We start from the raw sequence: 26,341 nt of genomic DNA, 5'->3' as shown, positions 1-26,341 counted from the left end.
GATTCGAACCAGCAACACTCTTAACAGCTAGGCAACCTACCGCCCTGGCTCCTTATTGTCTTACAATCAAGTCACAAGGAATGTTGCCAAAATGCTGTCTGTTGTCATGAGATAGCAAAGAGAGCTAGCCTAGCCTAGCCTAAAAATAGGGATGAAAGTTATTTTAGTATTTTCCTGGCCTCCCTTGGTTACACTTCCTTTCTGCTTTGATGCTGTTTTTATGCAGTCTCAAAAGTAAAAATGTACATGTAGGCCACACACACAATTATTATATGAGTCTATGACACACTGTAAGATAACTGGTGATGAATTGAGCTTTTATTGATGACAAGAGGAAGAAGAGGATACATGCGTCGTCATGATGATCAGAAGGGTGGTCTCTCATAATACTGTTTCTGTTCTGTGGCTGAGAGATTATGACATAGTTTGATGCCTGCAGGCATGTTTGTTGGAAACATGCAAGAATGGAACTTGAAGGCAAATTGACACACACACAAACAAAAGGCCATGTATACTTAGACTTGGAACCCATAAAGCACTGGAAAGCTACTGTGTGTGTGGGCTGGGAGTATTGATGGAACTTTGGCCATGTGGAGGAGGAATGAGTAGGCTGTAACTCTGGAGTAAAGTGGTCTTTCATAATGCCACAACATACTATGCCCATGACAGATTCTCACCACTGACATAGTGCTGCATACCGGCTGATAGGCTGCTGCGTGATACTTGGAAACATAAAGGAATGTATCCATACAACAACAGACTTAATCATTTTTGGGAGAATACAAGACTGGATTGATGCACGCATTCATGACGTTACCAAGACAGGGAATAGATCGATTTGATTTATTCTGAATATGTGTAACCAAATGTTTACTTGTTCATGCTGAATAATGGTGTTATAACTGTTGTAATAGAGTTGAGTTGGTTGACATCAACTGTCATGAGTTGTCATGGCATTATGACACAAAGTTGACATTCGGTTATTGATTGGAAATGCATACGGCAGAAATTGTACAGTTAAAATTCATGCCACCATAGAATGAAAATACACTTTTTTTTAAACATACAGTTTTGTATACATTCATCTTTTTTGCAGTTCTATTTAAATCCAACAAGTTTCCAATATCAACAATTGTATATGACACATACAGGATCGTAAATAGTCAAACATCAACCGAGAAAGAGTATTTCAGATTATCTCTACTGTAATTGAGGCATTGTGTATATGATTGTTGTTGTAGTTCTTGGGCTAGTATATGTTGCAATTCCAGGAAAATTGAATTATTTTATTCCCCTGTAATTCGTTCACCTCCGTAAGCCCCTTTAAAACATGCTGAATATTAGACCTCTGAAATGACAACATTCAGACCTGTAAATCCAATTTAAACTGCATGCATCTGGGAGTCACTGTGGGTAATGGTATCTGCTGAATGTTCAGATGTAAACTTCAGCTATAGGTTTGGGTTTCTCTACAGAGCCAGGGACTAGTAAAACCTGTTGGACTAGAGCCAGTGGAATCTGAAATGGGTGATACCAGCAACAAATGCATAGCCTACATACAGGTAACTGCCAAAATAATGGAAAGTATTGAGTTAATAAGAGATACAAATCTTATTGAAAGCAGGTGCTTCCACACAGGTGTGGTTTCTGAGTTAATTCATTAAAATCCCAACATGTTTAGTGTCACGCCCTGACCTTAGAGATCCTTTTTATTCTCTATTTTGGTTAGGTCAGGGTGTGACTAGGGTGGGCAATCTATGTGTTCTATTTCTTTGTTGGTCGGGTATGGTTCCCAATCAGAGGCAGCTGTCTATTGTTGTCTCTGATTGGGGATCATACTTAGGCAGCCTGTTTTCCACCTGAGTTTGTGGGATCTTGTTTTTGTACTATTGCTTTCCAGCCCTACAGAACTGTGCGTTTCGTTTTTGTATTTGCTGTTTTTTCGGTGTCATCAATTAAAGAAAGATTTACGCCTACCACGCTGCACCTTGGTCTAATCCATCTCTAAACGAACGTGACATTTAGGGTCATGTAGAAAAATTCTGGGCTGGCCATTATTTTGGCCACCATGGCTATGCCCCCATAGGATAACAATGCCCCCATCGACAGGGCACGAATGGTCACTGAATGGTTTGATGTGTATGAAAACGATGTAAACCATATGCCATGGCCGTCTCAGTCACCAGATCTAAACCCAACTGAACACTTACGGGAGATTCTGGAGCGGTGCCTGAGACAGCGAAATGCGTGAAATTCTTGACAACAATTCACTAGAACCCTCTGTCATTACCATGACATAACAGGTGTTATAAGCAGACACAAACTGACATCCATTATGAGTGCTTATAAAATGTCTTTATGACAAAGATTTCCAGTGACCTGTAGCCAATGCCTATTTATCAGTTGGACCCTTGGGTAGGTTTGAAAACCCTAGTGCTACTTTCTCTCTCTGCCTCTCTCTCCTACCTCTCTTCAACAGACTGTAAACATATACCTATCAAAACATGCTCCCTGTAATCGTCGTAATGTGCGTATTCTCATCCCTATCAGTTCAACCAGACCTCCCCTCTCCCTGCTCCCCTTTTACAAAACTCATGACAGGCAGTCAAATAGCCAGTCACAGTGAGCAAGGGGAGGGGTGTTATGCCTCTAGGGGACACAGCGTTGTCTCTGATTGGCCCACAGTCTCTCTTTCTTTCGGATCCTCCCGCCTCCCCAATGCTGGCAGACAGACGGAGACAAGACGGCGGTCTTTCCTCAGCTGACGGGACAGACCGAGCAGAAGGAGGCAGGGTTTGTCTTTCACTGTTCCACCTGTAGACTGCTCGTTTCGCTGACAGGCGCTTTGATTCCATTCATCTCCTCGAACACCAGCTCTGTATAGGGGGAGAGAGAGAGAGAGAGAGAGAGCAAAAGAGAAAGAAGATGAGGTGAAGAAAGAGGGATGAACAAAAGGTGAGGAGCAAGAGAGAATGTTTAGTTCTGGTCAAGAACATAGCAGAAAATAAATGTTGAATGTTTAAAAAAGATAATCCCTCTTAACCTCCTCCACTCTAGCCACCCTCCAACTCTCTCTCTGACCTTTCCACTCCTCTAGCGTGCGGTCCTTGCTCTCCAGCGTCTGGTCGTAGGGCAGGGCATCTGGTTCGTCATCCGGGTCGTGGTACTGGGAGAAATAAGGGTGGGAGAGAGCCTCACTGGCCGAGACACGCCCGTCACAGTCCAGAACCAGCATGCGCTTCAGTAGATCCACAGCTGAGGGAGGGAGGGAGAGAGAAGAATGGAGTTGCAGAGAGAAAGATGGAGACCGAGATTAAGATGTAGGCGCAAAGTGAATAATACTAACAAAGCTGCATTATGTAATCCATAGCCTTGGGTGACTATAGTCTTGGGTTAAAATTAGCCTCCAGCAAATTCAGTTATCGGGTATGACTCAGTCTCACCCATTGGGTTGGCTCCTCTGAATATCTTCTCTAAGTCCTGCTGGGGCATGAAGGGTAGAGACTGGATATATTTCTGAGCCTATGGATAGGAAGCAATGTACACACACGTGACAATGTGTACAGTACATTGCAGGGCCAATTGAGAAATCAATCATGCTACAAGCAAAATATTGAATAATCGATCATCAAATTAGTCAATCAATTACACCTATCAATGGATGTCAGGGGATAATCAGTATCATTAAACCAATTTGCATTGATATAGCGAATGATCCATTCAACTTTCCCATCTCTCCCTCTATTTCTCCATCTTCTCACATGTTCAGAGGAGATCTTCTGTAGAAGGTCAGGGGTCGGGGTGCCCACCACCTCCATAATCCTCTTTAGCTGGTCGATATCTTAGATCAGGAGGGGTTAATTAAGGGCCATCATGATCGTGAAAAAGTCATATGGTTGGCAGGACCAACTCTTTAGGTAGAACAACTGACTGAGGGTAGGCATACTTGACTTTGCTAGAACAGTGTTCTAGTGTTCGTTTTATGCAGACAGCATACTCCAACATTTGAGGACCCAATACATACACACAAAGCGGTAAATCACATTCCTATTTGTTTCAGTCTTTGACTCTGTACAGTGACAGTCAATACAATTCAGTCCATTGTGAACTTCCTTTTCTTTCAGTCACTCTCAATACACCTCCCCTTCAGACAGAAAGGCTATATCTCTAGATGGGATTGTGATGCAAATCTGGGAGGAGCTGATATGTGTCCATAGAGCAGTATTGGCGGTAACAGCGCTGGAGAGCGGTTGGGGAGTATAGTGCACTCCGTATCAAGTCATGTCTGTGTTAGTGAAGGATACAGTCGTTGCCTGGAAACAGGACCTTCCCCTTCAGCAGCTCTCCCATGATGCATCCCACTGACCAGATATCCACTGTAACAGAGGCGTTAACATTCAGTCGTCATAACAACAGGATTTTATGATTAGCCATAACGTCACAGATAGATAGATAATTTTTCTTTCTGGATAGAACTGTTTGATGATAGAGTATGTGTTTGGTTGTAATATTAGGTGTCTGGTAATATGTGGTGTGAAATGAGGATCTTGGGTTTATGATCATTCTTGGGTTCTGTGAGTGTGGATCTGTACCTGTCTGATTGTAGTGCATCCAGTTAAGCATGATCTCTGGCGCTCGATACCAGCGAGTCGCCACGTACCCCGTCATCTCATCATCCGTCTGTCTGGCCAATCCAAAGTCAAGGATCTGGGGGAGAGCGAGAGAGACACAGGTTGTCATGGTGATAGCCATTTCCAAGTTGGGGAAGGTTGTGTTGTGATAGTCTGAGGCGTTGAGGAGTTGGGCGGCTGGGTCACTGGTATTACCCTCAGCTCGCAATCCTCGTTCACTGCCACGTTACTTGGTTTCAGGTCCTGTGAGACAGACACATGAAAAGACAGACCGGTCAACACAAAGACTGTCTGAAGGACAGGGGAAAAGAAAGGGAGAAAGCCATGAACACAGACAGACCGAAAGGCAGATAGATAGACAGACAGACAGACAGACAGACAGACAGACAGACAGACAGACAGACAGACAGACAGACAGACAGACAGACAGACAGACAGACAGACAGACAGACAGACAGACAGACAGGTTGAAACATATACTGGGTTTTACAAGCTGGGTGTTAGGCCTACAGGCACATGCAACAAGAAGCTCTCAGCACACAATCTCTCTAACACACTCACACAATATGATATTATCTACTTACACACATACTGGTACATTCTAAATACAGAATTGCCTTTAAAGACAACAAAGCACTCAGGAGAGGCAATTGCTCTCCAGAAGAAGACTGCCTTTATGATAAGAGGGGATGAGGAAAAATGAAAAGAGTGGGCAAGAAGAGAAGAGAAGAGGAAAGCCACCACTCACTCTGTGGATCAGTCCTGCTGAATGGATGTACTGTTCAGGGGGAGACGGAAAAGGGACATGGCAGCGGGATGGGGGGAGGAGTGGGAGGAGCAAGGAAAGAATGGAGTGCGAGAGAGAGAGAGAAAGAGGTCAACAGTGTATTCTAACATTGGCCCCTGTCTAAAAGGGTCTACATTTTTTGTTCATTCCTTGGTAACTAGGTTTGCTGGTCAGTCCCTTCTTAACTGTGTTGCCTAGTGAGGCAGGCATAATGTAGATTTCAAACTTAGCAGTATATCCGAGTTTGTAATCAAATGTGAAGGTACAGTATATATACCATTTCAGAGGATGTTAAGGGATATTCTAGTAAATTATAGCCAGTAGTTTTATAGTATAAAAAGGATCATGATGATGGTGTTTGAGGTTTAATTGTGGCATCTTGAAATACGTAACAGTTGTCTTTGTGAGTAAAAACAATTATAATCAGAGAAGGTTGCTTTGTACTGTGAGTGTATGGGATAGTATGTAAAAAAATATGTCTAAACATGATGCGTTGAGGGGTTAACTACCTTGAGGCCCCTGAGCAGCTGGTAAATAAGAAACTGCACATGCTCATCAGAGAGACGCTGGAATTTGACTATGTTGTTCAGGTCTGCCCCCATCAAGTTGGTTACCAGGTAGCTGGAAAGAGGAGGAGAAGGGAGGAGGAGGAGGGGACTTTTAGAACAGTGCGTGGAGATGTTCCAATTCAGTTAGACAGTACGTGCCTTGAATCCTGGTGAAAAGCTCTATTTAAATGCAATATGTCATCATCAGAATAATCATGACAGTATAATTACTGTATGGGGTATGTTGGACATCCTGGTGCTCGTTCAGTAGTCACTCACACTTCATGGAAGTCCTCTAGCGATGCAGCAGGGGAGAATACATCCAGTAGTCCTATTACCTGTTCAGGGAGAAGGTTGATGCCAAAGAGTTACAACTCTATAGTGCATTATCAAGGCAATTTAGGTCAACTAGCCAACACGGGAGGTCTTCAACCACTCCTTACTCACATTCTCATGTTTCATGTGCTTGAGTAGCCGGAGCTCGCGGTACGAGCGCCTACTGTGGATAAGGGACTGGAAAGGCCGAGACAGCTTCTTCACCGCCACCTTCTGTCGTAGCCGCACGTCATATGCTGAGCTGTGGGGAGCAAAGGAGAGAGAGAGAGAGAGAGAGAGCAGCTTACAAAAATGAAATGCATTGCTTCTAAACATGTTGCTCGTTAAATTATTAGATTCCTTATTAGTGCAAATGGATGTCTGTGTAGTGTACTGGTGTTGCACTGCCGTCTTCGTTGTGACAGTGTTATTTCTACTTAGGCAACATTTGGAGCAACATCTTACTCAATTCCGATGTTGCACAGAGAGAAGGAGTGTTAGGGGAAATGAAAAAGATTCTAGGCAATAACATTATAGAGGAATGAAGAGACAAAGGAGTGTAGAAAGAGTAGAGGTCAGAGAGAGATTGAGGGAGAGCAAGAGATGAGGGAGGGGACAGGAAGTACCAGACAGGAAATAAGTGTTTGAGAAATCAAAAGAAACTAGACTGAAGGAAAGAAGAAGCAGTAAAGGAGATGATACAGAGGAAGTGTGAAGAACAGAGGAAGGAGAGGCAGCACAGAGCCACAACTCCACAAGAAGCTAAAACAGCATTCATGTAAATCACTGTCATTATCAACCTGACCGCTAACCCCTTTAACCAGCCTGTGAGGAGCGCTACACCATTACTATGTCCTTACCTGGGGCCTGCCATGTGTACAACACAAGGCCATGTACACACCATAATCAGACCGCATCGCCTTCAGACAACGCCAAGTGCATTCATTTCATTCACAGCCACAGAAGCACCTGCTGCTAGATGCCCGTTATATGTTTGCCAAACAGGCAGCTAGCACTCCATCATCTTTCCATGACACAAGCCAGACATCTCCGTCTCTCTCACACACACACACACAGACACACACACACACAGACACACACCAGTCCTCAGCCATCTCATCTTCCATACATGGCTGTCTACCTCACTGCCAACAACTCCACAAGCAGTCTATGCATCGATTTCTGCAACTGACTCTGTCTTCCATCTCAGAATGTTTGATCAGCTGTTACATTAATGCACCTCAAGTTTCAAAAACAGAAAGAGTGGGTGAGGGGGAAGAGTGGCGTCAAAAGCAACGCAATATCTGATGCAAAGTCATTTGGCTCTCTCTCTCCATCTAGCTATCTATATTGACTTTAGTCTTATGCATATACAATCATTCAAAGGAAATAGTGGGGCAAACATGAAAGCATCTGCCAGAGCATCTTGTTTGCACATAGAATTCAAAATGAAGGTTGCTTGCTTTTATTCTCCAGCATCTTGCTCCCCACAGCAGCTTGCATGTTAATCCCGATAGACAGTTCATGTACTTGAGATTCTATTTCATGTGTGCTTTCATCTGAGAGCTTTGGCGGCCATCGCTTGTCCTCTCACGTTGTAAACAAACTCTGCACAACAGCGTCGGCTAAATGGCACCGAAGTGACATGATAATAGCACTTTAAGCAGCCAAGCCCCTACAAACAAAAGCATATGGATATGCCATCTACAAAGATACACAATGTGCTGACAAATATCACACACTCACAGTAGCCATGATTTGCATAGTGTTGCTGCAAGAGTTGAAATAGGCACATGGAAATGAGTTATTTGACTGAATGAAACATTCATGGTGCAAGCACAAACATTTGCACAACGCTATATTACTGTTACATAACGTTACACCAACAAAGAGTTTCCCAGTTCCATTGTGAAGAATATGTTCAGTATCATGGACAAGTTCTAAACCCATCAGTCAGAACGAATTAGAGTTATATTACTGGCCAAGACGTTCCAACTTCCTTTCAGGAGACTGATGGAAGGAAAAGTAACCATTGAAATTGAATTAGGGGTTTGCAGTCTGCAATGCTGAGCGGGAAATGAGAAATGATACGACTTGGGAAAGCGAAGGGAAGTGGCAGTACGATGTCTCAAGAATGACAACTATTGTCATTACGCGTGACTGGTGTTTTGCAGTCTATGAAAAGCTTTCCAGTTATTGGAATACAGTCTATTTGAAGTAGCAACCACATTTGTGAAAATCTCAGACATTCCAGTGCATTTTAAATGTGCACATTCATATATGATTTTTGATGTCTGCTGGTGTAATGATGGAAAACTAATACATGTGTCTATGTGATGTTCTGCATGGTATACAGTGAATGTGTGATATGAGTCTGCTTTAGTGCAGGTACAATAATACCTCTGTCTGATGGCTACGCCACTGAGAGCAGCTTGGCTGGCTGCATCACCGCTTGGTATGGCAGCTGCTTGGTATCCGACCATAAGGTGCTACAGATGGTTGTGTGTATGGCCCAGTACATCACTGGGGCCAAGCTCACTGTCATCCAGAACCTCTATACCAGGTGGTGTAGTAGGAAGGCCCTAAAAGTTGCCAAAGACTTCAGCCACCCAAGTTATAGACTGTTCTCTCTGCTACCGGAGGGCAAGCGGTACCGGAGCACCAAGGGCTCCTGAACAGCTTCTACCCCCAAGCCATAAGATTGCTGAACAGTTAATCAAATGGCTACACTGACTATTTGCCAGTGGTGTAAAATACTTTAGAGTACTACTTAAGTCGTTTTTTGGGGTATCTGTACTTTACTTTACTATTTATATGTTTGACAACTTTTACTTCACTTCACTCCATTCCATTCCTAAAGAAAAGTATGTACTTTTTACTCCATACATTTTCCCTGACACCAAAAGTACTTGTTACATTTTGAATGCTTAGCAAGACAGAAAATTGTCCAATTCACACACTTATCAAGAGAACATCCCTGGTCATCCCTACTGCATCTGATCTGGTGGACTCACTAAACACAAAATTGACAAATAAAGCATATGTCTGTTGGAGTGTGACCCTGGCTATCCGTAAATTTAAAAAAAGAAAATAGTGTCATCTGGTTTGCTTAATATAATGAATTTTAAATGATTTATACATCTAATTTTGATACTTAAGTATTATTTAGCAACTACATTTACTTTTGATACTGGAGTATATTTAAAACCAAATACGTTTAGTCTTTTGCTCAAGTAGTATTTTACTTCAGTCATTTTCTATTAAGGTATCTTTACTTTTACTCAAAGTATAACAATTGAGTACTTTTTCCACCACTGCTATTTGCATTGATCCCCTTTTTATTTCCCCCGGCTCTTTGCACACTCACTGGACTCTACCACACACTTACACATACTACACTCTGACACTCCAACACACACGCACTGCGTACACTCACACACACACACACACACACACACACACATACACTCACGGATAGACACACTTTCACACTCTTCACATACGCTGCTGCTACTCTGTTTATCATCATGATTGCCTAGTCGCCTTTACCCCTACCTACATCTACATACTGTATTACCTCAACTACCTTGTACCCCTGCTCAATGACTCAGTACCGGTGCTCCTTGTATATATTTTTCTTACTTTTTAACTCTGCATTGTTGGGAAAGGGCTCGTAAGTAAGCATTTCTCAGTAAAGTCTACATCTGTATTAGGCACATGTGACATTTTTGATTTGATCTGATATTCATTATATGAGCCTTTCTGATCAGATCATTGACCTCGGGCAAACAATCTCAGGAGGCTTTGCAGGGAAATTGAGGAGCACCAAGGATCAATATAATGACTCCAATTCTCCTCTGTATCCTCAGAAATAATGTCCATGGACTCCCAAGGCTCTCCCAGTCCCAACCCCCTATAAAATACCTCCCCAATTCCCAAACCCCCACCCCTCTGCTAATCAATCAGCTCTGCCATGGAGAAGATGGTGACAATGGGTGGAGCTCAGCCTGAACAATGCAGGGCTCAGAGAGAGAGAGAGAGAGAGAGAGAGAGAGAGAAAAAAAGTTAAAGAGAGATGGGAGATTGTGTGCAAGAATGTGAGTGCCCTTGCTGGCTAGACTGGTACTATGAGCAGTGGTGCCATTTTGTAGGGGTAGAAGATCACATGACTGCATTGCTCTGCATCTTGGTTGATGGTGTATTAGATGTGTTTGTGAATCCACATAAATAATGAGTTTTGTTTTTAACTGTTTGAGAATTGTATTCGTCAAAAGAAGCAGACACAGGGATAGTCTTTTGTTTGAATTGTTGCTAGAGCAATGCTACCATGTCTATCTACTCAGCTTCCAAGGTCTTCATCAAATCAAACAGACATAACTGTGCCGATTTCACCATGATTTCTCAGTGGAGTAGTAAAACACTGCAGTTCTTCCCATCAATCAGCTAGGCTAAGCTTCAATTAAATCTAATGGACCAATAAAGGCTTAGATATTTATTGGGCTAACATGTAGTTTCTGTGCCTTCCTTCTCTTCCATGTCTGCTGCATCACAGATGTCTGTTGTCTGTCTCCCTGGGCTGATACTCAGAAGATCACATCCTCACATCCCTCTGTCCTAGGAGATGAAAAAGCATTGGATTGACAGGCCATGGTTGGCTGTTTTACCAGCATATAAACAACAAAGAGAGCTCTGCCTACAATGTCAATCTAATCTATCTACCAGTGCTGTTACAGTAAAAGTTGATATTGAAACCGGCAAGCACTTCATTTCCCTTCCCATGCATGGATCAATATGGATTGCATGTATGACACTCAAGTTGAGGTGCACACATCACCATGACACCTCGCCATGGCAACGGTGTCTATTCTCCCGCAACAGACAAAGAGTGTTCAAAAATTAAAACAAGGAAATATTGCCCAACCCACTTGTGAGAAAAGAGGAACTTGTTCATGTGGAAATGTAGCCTATAAGAAGCACCTCAATGGGCTAGACAGCTGTGTGTGTGTGTGTGTGTGTGTGTGTGTGTGTGTGTGTGTGTGTGTGTGTGTGTGTGTGTGTGTGTGTGTGTGTGTGTGTGTGTGTGTGTGTGTGTGTGTGTGTGTGTGTGTGTGTGTGTGTGTGTGTGTGTGTGTGTGTGTGTGAGAGAGAGAAAGAAAGAGAGAGCTTGTATTTACTCATGAATACATGAGTAAATGAATACAATGTTGAGATTTCTTCCCTAGGACCCTCTTCACTATCTGAAGTGAACATACACATATCAAAGATAAAAGTCCATAACAGCACAAATGTCTGAAAAAAATACAAAAATACAAGATTTTTGCAGTCAGCAACACTGAGGTAGCCCCTACACATACCCATGGCTATACAGATGTGTCATGCATCCTTAGGTTGTTCAGTGCAGATCCCGCCGAAGTGCTGTCCCTGTTATCAGTAGCCCAAAAAGCCTTATAGAAATCCTATTGAGAACTGTCACGATTCAGAGGATCTTCCGTAGCGCGTGGTTGCACGCGATAACTCCTTGTTGTTTCCTTTCGGTGCGGGAATCGTATGGGGCAGACTGAATCAGCTAATGTACATGCGAAGCTTAAGGTGTTTAAAGCCGCACCGAGAGGCAACAACTGTAGACAGTCTGCCGTTGGACTGATGACGCCCAGTATTTGGGAATGGTGTCAACGACAGATAAACCAATACAATTGGAAACGTAGCCTATATGACAGCATCATATTGATACCAATAGAGTAGTCTAGTAAATCGACATTTAATAACAAAAATGAAAATAACATTGAGGATTTTCTAGTGCATAACAACTAAAATAACTAGGCTACATGAACATGGATTATATTTGAATTCAAATAGGCCAAATAACTGCCTAATAACAATAAAAACATCCTCAGTAATAATAATGATAATAGGCTGGCAATTGCACAATAATAATGAGAATAGGCTATAAATAGGCTTGTTGTTTTTCCAATATTATCCAATAATGTATATTCATAATACAAATCATAAGGCTAAATTATGTTTTTCATCTGCATTGTATTGTGTGTATGGACAGCCTCGCCCCTCCCTCTTTCATATAGCCTACTCACCATACCGAACCGTAGGCCCCAGAGCCCACGGGAGTCAGGTTCTGGTACCGCTCGGGAACTTCCCATACAGTCTTGTTCAGCTCCTGCCGATAGTAGCCTGATCTGGCCGACATTTTTACAGTGAATAAGTTTTTTAGGACTGGACTGACAGCTCTGTCTGCACAATCCGCGGTAACTGGTGCACAGAGGGGAGCTGCTGGCCGTCTCGCTCTCTCTCTCTTGTTCTCTCTCTCTCTATCTCTCTCGATATTTCTGAGAAGGGGGTAGTGTAAGTAGAGAGATAGAGCTGGTAATAGACGATGTCTCAGATATGGGGGTTGCGGCGCGGAAGGGGGGGATAAGATAGGGGAGCGATTCCTCTCATTAATCTATTAGGATAGGCTCCTGCAAATAATATTGTTACCCATAGCCTATGTAAACCTTATCATTTCCCTTTTTTTATGTCTCCAAAATGCATGTTTTTGCACAGTTTAGGGTTTATGGCACATTGTTGCATCAATATAGCAGCGGTGTCAATTTCACAGAAGTCACAGTTGTCGCATTAAATGCATAAATCTTTTAACACAATACCAAGTGTAATTATTTATTTTAATTTGACCTTTTATTTAACTAGGCAAGTCAGTTAAGAACATATTCTTATTTTCAATGACGGCCTAGAAACAGTGGGTTAACTGCCTTGTTCAGGGGCAGAGCAACAGATTGTTACCTTATCAGCCCCAGTCCAACGCTCTAACCACTAGGCTAACTGGCCATCTTCTACAGTAGGCTACAGTGATCACACAAAAGTGAAATACTACATTTTAATTTTAATAATCTTCTTTACTTTTTATCAACTCTATTTTTAAACAATCAAATTAGTACAGTTAATAACAGTCAAATAGCAATGGTTATGAATGAACATACAGTATCATTAAGTAATATAATGTAATAGTGAAAATGATAAATAAAAGTAATAAAAAGTTGTAATAATAGTAATATAAATAATAATAACAGTAATAATATGAAAAGTAGTAATAGTAGTGTAACAATATAATGAATTGAAATGCAGGTTCCTTCCAGACCTTGAGTGTGGTAGTCTCTCTGGCAGATCAGTGTGGTGTCTGTCTGCAGACTGTCCAGGCTGCCATGGTGAGCCCTCTGGTGGAGATCTGTTGAAACATCATGGACAGTATGAGTGGACATGGAGGAGAGGTCATCAATGTATCTTATATTGCCAGGCCTTGCATTTGGTTTTAGATAATTAAGCAACAGTATACCACCGAGTGTAGTGAGTATAGACTCTGAGCCCCTCAGAGCAATTCAGATAGTAGCCAACTGTAGAGAGGGGTGGCTGGGATGTAGATTGAGCCTTTTTCAAAAGGGAGGTATGATCAGAGCATTGCATTAAGTAATACATTCCATAGAGCTGACATGACAGTCAAGACAGTAAATCTCTATTCCGCATTAAACCATGACACTTCTATGTAATATTTGTCTATCTGCAAAGTTCTGAATGTTCCACCCCACTTATTAACAAGCCCTAAAATAGAAGATCAAAAGAAAAGCAACACACCTTGACAGATGAAGGGTAATTCCTGATGACAGGAAGCATCCAGCCACTTCAGTTCTCTGTTACCAACCCGGACCATCTTACCACAGTGGTAATTCATGGGGTTGAGGGGGAAGCAGTTGTGCCACTCTCTGTACTTCACCACCTTATCAACATCACCACTGGTCCACAGCCAGGGGGCGCTCCACTCAAAGATGGACCGCTCCAGACCAATCCACACACCCCCACATGGCAGCTCCACATTGGCCAGGAGCTGGGTCAAGTCAGCCTGCACGGTCTGGTTGGTGATGTGCACCAGGTTGGAGCGACGACTTTTACAGAACTCCAGGGCATTGATCCAGCTCTTGGACTCGTTGAAGTAGGTCAGGTAATCTGCATGGATAAGAAACAAACATGAAATTGCACAAATGTTAATGGAAGTGCACTAACACAAAACCACAAATTCTCTCAAGGACTTGTCTGTCATTAAAAGCCCAACAACTGTCACTTGTACACATTTGTGCAGATTGGTACAGAATGTAGCTCCATGCTGACACTCACCAGGATGGAGTGGAGAAGTTGTACTACTGAGGGAGGATGTGGACTTCCTGTCTGGGGAGGTGGGACCTAATGAGGTCAGTTGTCCACTGGAAGTTGAGGTGGTGGACTGTCCAATAGTAGTGGTTGTTGGTGTTTTGGTGGACTGTCCAATAGTAGTGGTAGTTGGTGAGGTGGTGGACTGTCCATTAGTAGTGGTAGTTGGTGAGGTGGTGGACTGTCCATTAGTGGTGGTAGGTGGTGAGGTATTGGACTGTCCATTAATAGTAGTAGGTAGTAAAGTGTTAGTTGTTGTGGTGGACGTCTTGATAGAGGGAGGTCCAGTTGAAGTAGGGCTGGTGGTTTCAGGGGTAACGGGAGTGGTCGTATCCCCAGTGGTGTTAAGTGGACGTTCGTCTGTCACAATGAAGTAGAATACATATACATTTAAGTACATTTGAAGTTTCCTGTCATTTTTATCATTGATACAAAAACAATGTACTTCTAGTAAACTAGGATTTTCTTTATGGAGATTATATACAATTTAGTCATATCACTGACTGTTTGAAAAGGTTGAAAACACTCTTACAATGTTGAACTCACCTCCATAGCAAAAGAAAGCACTTTGATTAGAGCAATCTTTTGGAGTACATTTTCTGTCTGAGTTCAGCTGTTGACAGTTTCTACCTACCCAGGTAGGTTCACTTTCCGGAAATGGTTCTCTGTTTGACCATTCCCATCGTTTATTGTTGTGCTTAAGTCCAATCCAGGTGGCCACTGTAGTCAACTCATCAAAGGCTTCCTGTTCTTTCTGGTTACAGATACTCGCCAGTTCTCTGCCTTTTATTGTCCTGCAGTCTGTCACAGCATCCTGCCACATCATTGCCCCAGGCATCAGCTCATACACCTTCTCTGTTGTTCCATTACCATGACGAACTTACAGGAGGGAAGGTGAAAAGTGACACATCTGATTTCATGAGGCAGATAATGACTAAACACAATAAGAAATTAACTTGGAAGTTACAGGTGATAACCTAATTCATAAAGTGCTTGAGATCTGATTAGATGAAGAATACAGTATTAGAGTAGGTGTTGTACAATCAATCAATCCCATTTGTTAAATGACAAGTTGGATTTTCCATTGAAAGAAAGAGACAGTGAGTGAGTTAGTCAGTCCTTACCTTGTTGACACATATACTGACTTAGAGCTGCACAATTCACTGGTTGCCAATGAGATGAAATAGACAAGACACAGTCATGACCCTCAGTGTGGACACCAAAACCTTTTTCCCAGTTAAAGAACATGAAGTCCTCTCCATCAGACCACTTCCACTTTTCAGTTGGATCAGACCTATGGAGCCCAATCCACACATCACCACTGAAATTACCCAAAGAGGATTGAATTGCCTTCCAATCCTCTTCTGTGTGTATGATGGCAAGGTTTGTGTAGTGTTGTCTGCAGTATTCTTGTGCTTCGGTCCAGTTTTTCTTCTCAGGGACGAGGCTGTACTTCTTGACTGAGTAGGTGACTGTTTGAAATACAGAGGAAATGCTTATCAGACTGCTTGTTGTGTTGATTGGCAAACGTGACCATCTTTAGCTTCCACTATTCTAAAATATAGGAAACACATACTGTTTTATAGCAGAGTAAAAAAGACATGACAGAGGCAAATTAATACATTTGCAAACTCATTCAATCCTCCAACCAATTTGTTTTATGAATATGGACATGTCCTGTGCATCAATGATTAAAAGTGAATACATAGTAGTGATAGTATTCTATACTAGTATTCTATAGAGTTTACACATCATTGGTCTGAAACGGCTCTCTTCAAAGAGCTCTGATGCTTGATTGATGACGTTCAATAAGTTACACCTTCAACAGAGATGATGGAATCAACAGAAACACAACATGACAGAGTTTGATATCCATGTCAATGTTATCCTGTTTAAGAGGGCCTATTAACAAAGTCTACCTCTGTGATTATTAGATATTGGCTAGATATTCAATGGCCAAAACAAATGATGAATCAAGTCATGTCATTGTATGTACTCACCTTTACCACTGCAGTTTCTCAGAGAGTAGCCTGACGTTGCATGTTGGAGGTGCTGTATTGTAATTTCAGGCGTATGACCAGTTGAGGCCTTCAGGAAACATTTGTTTCTGTGGGATAAATATCACAAAAAATGTGGTAGTAGTTATCAGAATGGTGCTGATTCAAAAATGATTTTGCTGCCTTTATTTGTCCACCAATAAAAATATAATTTTTGAGCATGTACCTGTGGACTATTATTCCTGCGTTTTCATCAACAAATGTGAAGTACTGGCATGTGTCATTTTTGGTGCATTCCTGCCTGCACTGACTTGCATTTTTGGTTGTAAATGGCTGATTCGCAATATTGTTCTCTAGAAAATGGACTTTGTCCAGTAGGTCCCTCACACAACCTGTAACCAAGACATACTGTATTTCACCACACAGACCATCAGAAAGGGACACAGGATAAAGATAAACTAGGCAGCAAAAGGATATTACCAGTAGTGCAGAATTTGTTAGCGAGAGAACAAACTGATACACAATAGTGATGCACTAATATAACATTCATACATGGAGATGAAGACTTTAAACCTTCATGTTCCTTCCTACTGTAAGGTGACATCTGCACTGAGCAAAACCCATTGTTAACCCATCGTCTGATGTGAGCAACACTTACCTTTGACTACCTTCAGGCTGTAGAATTGTTTTAGATCATTGAACCATCCAGGGACATAGACTCTGCAGCAGTAGCTCCCACGGTCTGTTGGCTGTAGCTTTAAAATGGTGAGATTCATTGTTCCAACTTCAGCGTTAATTTTATATTTGGATTTATCTTCCATTATGGGATCAGTACACTGAAATAATCCACAATATCTGCCCCAGCATGTCTCAAACTTTTTATCCCCTAGGTATGTGCAGACAAGGGTAACAGAGGTTCCCTCTAGTACTGATATCTCAGTCCCAAACACTGGTGAGGACATGGCTGCTGTGGGGATAAATGTCACATCAGAAAGATGTTATTTTTGGGATGGTCAATCACTTTCTCTGTTTAGATTGTGACACCGACATCAACATTAGGGCTAGAATTTCAACTTCATAATCACTGTACTAAAATATGATTGTGTCAACTCAAGGAGAGAGTTCTGTAGATGTCATCTTAAATGTTGGTTAAACTGAAGCTCATTGTACATAAATAGATGTTGACAGGTTCTGAAACTCTACCCAACTACTTTGAATACATGGTCAACTAGATAAGTCATAGCAGGTTGGTCTATAATACCAAAAGAGGAATATTCATCCCATCTGATCTCTTACCCAGTAGCAGGAGTAGAAGTACTGGCTGTATCATGACCACTGTGAAGAGATTGTGGTTTAATGCTCCCAGCCCTTATATTGCAACTCAAGAGAAGTATTGTTGTTGTGAAAAAATGTTAAAACACAATCATTTGTCAGTCCAGACCTGTTTGAAAGATTTCATGTAGAACAAAATATTTAAGAAGGAATTGTCTCTTTGTTCGATTTGAAGTCTGAACTAATGTGCACAATTTCCTTCTGATAGTTAACAGGCTGTATTGTACCTTTCCAGTTAAACAAAATGACAAAATGATGATAAGGTGATTTGACTACCAAAGTAGCATTGCAGTTACTCTAAGGAAACACTACATGTAATAAACTTTCATTAACCAAACATGCACTATGAAAGAAGTCAAAAATATAGTCTAATTTCAGGTAAATGTGATGAGATTTAAAAGCGTCTCAAGTCTCTCTCTATATCTACTGATTTCCACAATTTCTATGATATGCATAAGATATGTTTGACTCACATTGTTATCAAACAATTGTTATCAAATTAGATTTGACTTCTACCTGAAAGGGTTCTTTGACTGTTCCCATAGGAGAACCCTTTGAATAAGCCATATGGGTTCCATGTGGAACCATTTCACAGAGGAAAATATTATTCTATGAACAAAAAAGGTTATTCAAAAGGTTCTCCTATGAGGACAGCTGCAGAACCCTTTTGGAACCCTTTTTTTCTTAGATTGCAGGGGTGGACTGGGACCAGTATTCATTTCTAAAACACTGGCCCATTTTTTTTCTTTGTGATGACCCAACACTGGCCCATTTGTTTCTACCTTGAGGCCCCGATTATTAGCCAGATTATTAGCCAGATAGTGATCATTAGCCAGATAGTGATCAAAAAAACAAGTTAGAATGGCTCACTTGGCTAAAAGTGGACCAGCCCATCTGGCATTTTGGGCACTTTATGCCACTTTACGAGTGTAGTCAGTCTCAACTTCATCAAAGTACACAGATTACTAAGCAAACATATCTGAATGATTACCTCTTCATAGAAAAGCACAATGTTTCAGTTTATCGGGATAATAATGTATAATGCAGCTTGAAATGATGGCACACCTACCCAGTTAGCTGTCCTCTTCCCTCCCCATAGTTTGGTTGTGAGATGGGGAGACCGGGAAAAGAGAGGTGAGTTTATAGAGTTTCTCTCCTCCCTCTCTGCTGACCAGGTGAACACACCCAGGAGATGCTGAAACTTCAGCTCCAACCCCTCCCTCCACATAAACAAACACTGACCAATAGACCCAATGTATTTTCTCTGTTATTACAGTGGACTTTATACAGTGTTAGAAATACAGTACATCTACGTTGCTTGATCAAATGTACATTTCTGTTAGTGTATCAAATTCACATTTGTGGCAATAATTTGCAGTACATTTGGTAAATAGGAATCAATCCATTATTACTCTGATTAATGAGACATGAAGATATGTGGTTAAAGTAACAAAGAAAACACCAAATATATTATTGTAACCTGTGTCAGTGAGTTCTCTCAGTTCCAGGCAAAGCAGGGAACCTTCCGACATCCCAATGCATTGTAAATAAAGTCCTGTTTTCTATGTGGTACCTGAAGGGTTATGGCAGCCTAATCCCCAATTGTGTAAACAAAGTTCAATGTGTTTCTGTATGTACAAAAGCCCACAGTTCCTGGTATGGACATGTTGTAGTCCATACGGGTAATTTTGTTGGATTTCAGTGCTACTGTACAAGTAGATACATTAGGATGTGGTTTTACTTCCTTGTCTCTATGTTGATGTGGATAATCATGTTTGCTAGGCCTACATGATGACTTTGTTATGAAGTTGATTCATGTATAACAGCCATCAACAACATGAATAAGGACAAGAACCCCACACCCCTCCCCTGCTATCCATGAGCCTGTGTTTATGACTGAAATAGCTGCCCCAACACACCATGACACCAGTGAAAATTCAAATGACATCCAAATGTTGTTTAGGTTCATAACATGGATAGTGTCATACTGTCACACCCACAACTGTCTGTCTGTCTGCCTCGATACTGTCAGTTCCATGAAGGCTGCCACTTGGATGTGGGCACATAATTCTACATTGTTGTGATTTCAAATCAAACTTTATTTGTCACATGCACCGAATACAACATGTTTAGACCTTACCGTGAAATGCTTACTTACAAGCCCTTAACCAACAGTACAGTTAAGAAAGAGTTAAGAAAATATTTACCAAATAAAGTAAAAAATAATAAAAAGTAACACAATAATATAACAATAACGAGGCTATAGACAGGGGGTACCAGTACCGAGTCAATGTGCGGATGTACAGGTTAGTCAAGGTAATTTGTACATGACTTGCCTAGTTAAATAAAAAAATTAAAAGGTAGGGGTGAAGTGACTATGCATAGATAATAAACAGCGTAGCAGCACCGTAAAAATGTCTATCTAAATAAATGGGTGGCCATTTGGTTAATTGTTCAGCAGTCTTATGCCTTGGGGGTAGAAGCTGTTAAGGAGCCTTTTGGTCCTAGACTTGGCGCTCCGGTACATCTTCCTGTGTGGTAGTAGAGAAAACAGTCTATGACTTGTGTGACTGGGGTCTTTGAGAATTTTTGGGACTTTCCTCTGACACCGCCTAGTATAATGGTCCTGGATAGCAGGAAGCTTGGCCCCAGTGATGTACTGGGCCATATGCATTACCCTCTAGTGTCTTATGGTCAGATGCCGAGCAGTTGCCATACCAGGCGGTGATGCAACCGGTCTGGATGCTCTCGATGGTGCAGCTGTAGAACCTTTTGAGGATCTGGGGACCCATGCAAAATATTTTCAGTCTCCTGAGGGGGAAAAGGTGTTGTCGTGCCCTCTTCACGACTGTCTTGGTGTGTTTGGACCATGATAGTTTGTTGGTGATGTAGACACCAAGGAACTTGAAACTCTCGACCCGCTCCACTACAGCCCTGTCGATGGTAGTGGGGGCCTGTTCGGTCCGCCTTTTCCTGTAGTCCACGATCTGCTCCTTGGCTTGCTCACACTGAGAGAGCGGTTGTTGTCCTGGTACCACATTGCCAGGTCTCTGACCTCACTATAGACTGTCTCATTGTTGTGGGTGATCAGGCCTACCTCTGTTTGGTTGTCAGCAAACTTAATGATGGTGTTGGAGTCGTGTTTGGCCATGCAGCCGTTGGTGAACAGGGAATACAGGAGGGGACTAAGAACACACTACTGAGGGGCCCAAGTGTTGAGGATCAGCGTGGCATATTTCCTACTCTTATCACCTAGGGTGGCGTGTCAGGAAGTCCAGGATCCAGTTGCAGAGGGAGATGTTAGTCCCATGGTCCATAGCTTAGTGATAAACTTTGTGGGCACTATGGTGTTGAATGCTGAGCTATTGTCAATGAACAGAATTCTCACATAGGTGTTCCTTTTGTCCAGGTGAGAAAAGGCAGTGTGGAGTGCAATTGAGAATGCTTCCACTGTGGATCTGTTGGGGCGATATGCAAATTGGAGTGGGTCTAGGGTATCCAGGAGTATGCTGTTGATGTGAGCCATGACCAGCCTTTTAAATATATATATTTTTAAAATTTTACCCCTTTTTCTCCCCAATTTCGTGGTATCCAATTGTTTTTTAGTAGCTACTATCTTGTCTCATCGCTACAACTCCCTTACGGGCTCGGGAGAGACGAAGGTTGAAAGTCGTGCGTCCTCCGATAACACAACCCAACCAAGCCGCACTGCTTCTTAACACAGCGCGCATCCAACATGGAAGCCAGCCGCACCAATGTGTCGGAGGAAACACCATGCACCTGGCAACCTTGGTCAGCGCGCACAGTGCCCGGCCCGCCACAGGAGTCGCTGGTGCTCGATGAGACAAGGATATCCCTACCGGCCAAGCCATCCCTAACCCGGACAGCGCTAGGCCAATTGTGCGTCGCCCCACGGACCCCCCGGTCGCGGCCGGTTGCGACAGAGCCTGGGCACGAAGAGTCTCTGGTGGCACAGCTGGCGCTGCAGTACAGCGCCCTTAACCACTGGGCCACCCTGGAGGACAAGCCTTTCAAAGCACTTCATGGCTACCGACATGAGTGCCCTGGGAAGGTAATCATTTAGCCAGATTACCTTCACTTCTTTGGGCACAGGAACTATGGTGGTCTGCTTGAAACACGTAGGTATTACAGACAGTCAGGAAGAGGTTGAAAATGGCAGAGAACACACTTGCCAGTTGGTCCGCGCATGCTTTGAGTACACGTCCTGGTAATCTGTCTGGCCCCGCGTCTTTGTGAATGTTGACCTGCTTAAAGGTCTTGCTCACATCGGCTACCGAGAGCATTGTCACACAGTCATCCAAAACAGCTGGTGTTCTCATGTATGCTTCAGAGTTGCTTGCCTGGAAGCGAGCATAAAAGGCATTTAGCTCGGCTGGTAGGCTCGCGTCACTGGGAAGCTCGCGTCTGGGTTTCCATTTGTAGTCTATTATTATTTACAAGCCCTGCCACATCCGACAAGCGTCAGAGCCGGCGTAGTAGGATTCAACCTTAATCCTGTATTTACGTTTTGCTTGTTTGATGGTTCGTCTGAGGGCATAGCGGGACTTCTTATAAGCATTTCTTATTAGTTTCCCACTCCTTGAATGCGGCAGCTCTTGCCTTTAGCACGATGTGGATGTTGCCTGTAATCCATGTCTTCTGGTTGGGATATGAATGTACGGGCACTGTGTGGACGACGTCAACGATGCACTTATTGATGAAGCCGATGACTGAGGTTTGTGCCCCCATGGTAGTACTGTTGTCACTAAAACATATTTTATTTAAGAATGTCAACAGTTACATCCATAAGTGAGTGTGTAACATCATTATGAAGAATTATACAACGCAAATTTCCATTTTATTCCTCTTCTCTTCACTTATCTTATTTCCCTTATGGACAACAAACATTATTATTACACAACATTCATACACCTACAAAAAAATGTGATTATAATTTGATGTTGCAATAGTAAATCATTGGAACGTTTAAATCTATCATAATATAAATTTGCTTCATATTTTACTTTCATAAGACAAATCAAACTATCATAACTTTAATAATATTAACTAAAATAATATTTTATTATGTATTATAAGATATATAATATGTCATGTGATTTTCTTGGCCTCTCCTGCTGGATCATCATGGCTGGCTGGTCCTCTTCATTAGGACCCACACTGACCTTAGAAAACAAACACAACAGAAAGACTGTTGTGCACAACAAAGACTCCCAATGGAATTAGTCCATGAACACCTTACATCATTTCCATAGTTTCAACGGGATGCAAAACCTAACAGCACACTGTACAAGGTACTCTGAACAACAGACTAAACATAAGGATGTTCATTTTGGATGAAGTTCCTGTTCTTAGCAAACTCCTTTCTGATCTATGAGATATGATCAAACCAGATAAAGCCAGCAGTACTCATCGTTTTTATCAAGCATCAGAGTTTATTAATATGACCAATAGGAATAGAAACTTGAGATCATGTGAGAACAGTGAAATGAGTGAGGATGACATTGATTTCTGATGTGGGAGATGTAGGACTACTGTACCTGCTCCAACATCTGTTCCTTTACCACTGGGTCATTGAGGTCAGCTCCTGTGTTAGATTTCAGAGACATCCTTACAATGGTCTGCTTGATTCTCTTTTCTAGAGGGACATAGAAATGGTTACATTAGACAGCCACTCAAATGAGGTTCACCTTATTTACAATAAATAATAATTTTTTCTTCCAATTTCCTTTAAAGGCTGTAAATGACTTTGGAACTGTGTAGTAGCAATCCTCTGTGATCTAAGTTTACCAGTATGGAAATTTGATCTCGTAATAGAAGCCACATGAGCACATACAGTGCCTTGCGAAAGTATTCGGCCCCCTTGAACTTTGCGACCTTTTGCCACATTTCAGGCTTCAAACATAAAGATATAAAACTGTATTTTTTGTGAAGAATCAACAACAAGTGGGACACAATCATGAAGTGGAACGACATTTATTGGATATTTCAAACTTTTTTAACAAATGAAAAACTGAAAAATTGGGCGTGCAAAATTATTCAGCCCCTTTACTTTCAGTGCAGCAAACTCTCTCCAGAAGTTCAGTGAGGATCTCTGAATGATCCAATGTGTAATCAAGTCTCCGTATAAATGCACCTGCACTGTGATAGTCTCAGAGGTCCGTTAAAAGCGCAGAGAGCATCATGAAGAACAAGGAACACACCAGGCAGGTCCGAGATACTGTTGTGAAGAAGTTTAAAGCCGGATTTGGATACAAAAAGATTTCCCAAGCTTTAAACATCCCAAGGAGCACTGTGCAAGCAATAATATTGAAATGGAAGGAGTATCAGACCACTGCAAATCTACCAAGACCTGGCCGTCCCTCTAAACTTTCAGCTCATACAAGGAGAAGACTGATCAGAGATGCAGCCAAGAGGCCCATGATCACTCTGGATGAACTGCAGAGATCTACAGCTGAAAACCTGATGGAGTCTGCAAAAGACCTGAGACTGGGACGGAGATTTGTCTTCCAACAAGACAATGATCCAAAACATAAAGCAAAATCTACAATGGAATGGTTCAAAAATAAACATATCCAGGTGTTAGAATGGCCAAGTCAAAGTCCAGACCTGAATCCAATCGAGAATCTGTGGAAAGAACTGAAAACTGCTGTTCACAAATGCTCTCCATCCAACCTCACTGAGCTCGAGCTGTTTTGCAAGGAGGAATGGGAAAAAATGTCAGTCTCTCGATGTGCAAAACTGATAGAGACATACCCCAAGCGACTTACAGCTGTAATCGCAGCAAAAGGTGGCGCTACAAAGTATTAACTTAAGGGGGCTGAATAATTTTGCACGCCCAATTTTTCAGTTTTTGATTTGTTAAAAAAGTTTGAAATATCCAATAAATGTCGTTCCACTTCATGATTGTGTCCCACTTGTTGTTGATTCTTCACAAAAAAATACAGTTTTATATCTTTATGTTTGAAGCCTGAAATGTGGCAAAAGGTCGCAAAGTTCAAGGGGGCCGAATACTTTCGCAAGGCACTGTATATATCTGAAAGGTGGGGAGAGAGAGGTGGCTGGAGTAGGCTACATGTAGCATCTCTGTTTCTGACATGTCACAGTGTTTGCTGCAGTGGGACTCTATTTGGGCTAAAATGCCATCCTTGTTCCTGTCTTACGACCCATAGTAACCCCAATAAGATGTCAGTGTTGTGGCCTGGCTGGTCTAGCGGTAATGCCACAGGCTCCGGCACACGTGTCTATAGGTTTGTCAGAATCAGTTAGAATCCTGCCTTTTCCTCTCTCTGTGTTCATTAAAAGATGTCAGTCTTACTTCCAGTGCAAAGGAACGGTCTCTTCAGAGAGCAGTCTGTCTTCTCCAGGGTCACGTTTTCAGTCTGCCAATGGTCCTTAGGGGTCAGGGAGCAGCAGTTACTAGCACCCAGTTGAGGCTCAGACACACAGTATGGAAAGGGGTCCCCATTGGACCACTCCCACATTCTGGTAGAAGTCTTCCAGTAGAGTCCAATCCACATTTCAAACTGCCGTGTCTCTGTTATGCTTTGGAATGCTGTGTAATCTTCTTGGGTGAGGATGCTCGCTAAGTCATCTCCATTGGCTCGGCAAGCCGTCTGTGCCTCCTCCCACGTCAATGAACCTTGACCCATGTAGTATTTAAGCTCTGAGTTTAATTGTGTGCCTAAGGACAGAAAATACAATTGTTTTAAAAAAGCCCTAAAAGACATGGACATAGATGTTAAATAAATGCACCTAGATGATTGTCAAAGGATACATACAGTAACCCTTAAAGGTGACGTTATCTGAAATGTACTATGTACTTTAGAATGACTATCCCCCTTCAAGTAAAGTGTTTTCATTACTTTGGAGTAGTAGGGAGAAGGGATGCAAAATAAACATACTTTTCTGGCACACAAAGTGACATGAACTTGTGCATTCTCTCAAAACCCATAGTTTTTTTTACAAGTCCATGAACAACACACTTTGCATTTGGTGTATTCCAATAGCCCAGTTTGGGCAAAAGGCATGGTAATGGGAGTGGACCCAGACTGTGTCAGTGAGGCTCTGTGCTGACACTGCTCTCAGAGCTACTATCTGGTCCTCAGCATTGAAGATGGTGGCCAGTTCCTCATAGTACTCCCTGCAGAACTTCTGGGTTCCAGCCATGCTCCACCCCTCACTAACCAGAGTAAACACTGGTAGCTCTACTGCTGGGCCTGTGTGGACAGACAAAGCACTGGGGTGACTCCTCATGAAACTAGAACCAAAAAAGTTCAGAACTCTTTGGGATTTTCACTAAATATATTCCATAGAATGGTCCATTGGAGGAAGGACTTCTGAAATACTCTGAATGTACAAAACAGGAACTTTTTCATGTCATTACATAGAAAGATCAGGTGAATCCAGGTGAAGGCTATGGTCCCTTACTGATGTCACCTGTTCAATTCACATCAATCAGTGTAGATGAAGGAGAGGAAACAGGTTTAAGAAGGATTTTTA

At 42.2% G+C, this 26,341-nt stretch overlaps 2 protein-coding genes across 7 annotated transcripts; both read right to left on the bottom strand.

The window, feature by feature from the left end:
- Nucleotides 1-291: 291 nt before the first annotated feature.
- Nucleotides 292-12,610, bottom strand: LOC112214240 (mitogen-activated protein kinase 11). Of its 2 annotated transcripts, none has more exons than XM_042311191.1 (12): nucleotides 12,371-12,610; nucleotides 6,414-6,543; nucleotides 6,246-6,304; nucleotides 5,928-6,039; nucleotides 5,380-5,409; nucleotides 4,827-4,874; nucleotides 4,593-4,707; nucleotides 4,305-4,376; nucleotides 3,762-3,841; nucleotides 3,444-3,522; nucleotides 3,082-3,255; nucleotides 292-2,876 (listed from the first exon to the last, which is right to left on the bottom strand). In XM_042311191.1, exons 1-12 carry the CDS (start codon nucleotides 12,481-12,483, stop codon nucleotides 2,803-2,805), a joined length of 1,086 nt encoding a protein of 361 aa, XP_042167125.1. In that variant the 5' UTR covers nucleotides 12,484-12,610; the 3' UTR covers nucleotides 292-2,802. The 2 variants fall into 2 exon arrangements, with proteins under 2 accessions (XP_042167125.1, XP_042167124.1); XM_042311190.1 differs by lacking the exon at nucleotides 12,371-12,610 and adding an exon at nucleotides 11,636-11,918.
- A 381-nt stretch (nucleotides 12,611-12,991) lies between these two features.
- Nucleotides 12,992-18,977, bottom strand: LOC112242219 (macrophage mannose receptor 1). 5 transcript variants are annotated; one of them, XM_042311188.1, is made up of 12 exons: nucleotides 18,891-18,956; nucleotides 17,786-17,824; nucleotides 17,148-17,456; nucleotides 16,716-16,881; nucleotides 16,493-16,599; nucleotides 15,824-15,964; nucleotides 15,617-15,655; nucleotides 15,039-15,371; nucleotides 14,460-14,852; nucleotides 13,923-14,291; nucleotides 13,627-13,718; nucleotides 12,992-13,518 (listed from the first exon to the last, which is right to left on the bottom strand). In XM_042311188.1, the coding sequence occupies exons 2-11, from the start codon at nucleotides 17,817-17,819 to the stop codon at nucleotides 13,660-13,662; spliced, it is 1,950 nt and encodes a 649-aa protein (XP_042167122.1). In that variant the 5' UTR covers nucleotides 17,820-17,824; nucleotides 18,891-18,956; the 3' UTR covers nucleotides 12,992-13,518; nucleotides 13,627-13,659. The 5 variants fall into 5 exon arrangements, with proteins under 5 accessions (XP_042167122.1, XP_042167120.1, XP_042167119.1 ...); XM_042311186.1 differs by having other exon boundaries at nucleotides 15,617-15,964; nucleotides 17,786-17,930; nucleotides 18,891-18,977; XM_042311185.1 differs by having other exon boundaries at nucleotides 15,617-15,964.
- Between the last annotated feature and the right edge of the window lie 7,364 nt (nucleotides 18,978-26,341).

The sequence above is a fragment of the Oncorhynchus tshawytscha genome, linkage group LG33 (assembly GCF_018296145.1).
Source record: "Oncorhynchus tshawytscha isolate Ot180627B linkage group LG33, Otsh_v2.0, whole genome shotgun sequence".
NCBI classification, from domain to species: Eukaryota; Metazoa; Chordata; class Actinopteri; order Salmoniformes; family Salmonidae; genus Oncorhynchus; species Oncorhynchus tshawytscha.
The sequence above is the reverse complement of the archived record's forward strand: the minus strand, read 5'-3'. Positions and strand labels throughout refer to the sequence as shown.

What these genes read in the sequence shown, in the direction of transcription:
- LOC112214240 (XM_042311191.1), bottom strand. Translation starts at nt 12,483, where the DNA reads ATGTCGGCCAGATCAGGCTACTATCGGCAGGAGCTGAACAAGACTGTA. An exon ending in GGGGCCTACGGTTCGGTATG is followed by an intron (nt 6,544 to 12,370) that starts GTGAGTAGGCTA and finishes TGCTCCCCACAG; the next exon opens with CTCAGCATATGACGTGCGGC. An exon ending in CAGAGGAGCCAACCCAATGG is followed by an intron (nt 3,256 to 3,443) that starts GTGAGACTGAGT and finishes TCCCTCCCTCAG; the next exon opens with CTGTGGATCTACTGAAGCGC.
- LOC112242219 (XM_042311186.1), bottom strand. Translation starts at nt 17,819, where the DNA reads ATGATACAGCCAGTACTTCTACTCCTGCTACTGG. An exon ending in CAGCCTGAAGGTAGTCAAAG is followed by an intron (nt 16,882 to 17,147) that starts GTAAGTGTTGCT and finishes TCTTGGTTACAG; the next exon opens with GTTGTGTGAGGGACCTACTG. An exon ending in GCAGGAATAATAGTCCACAG is followed by an intron (nt 16,600 to 16,715) that starts GTACATGCTCAA and finishes TTTATCCCACAG; the next exon opens with AAACAAATGTTTCCTGAAGG.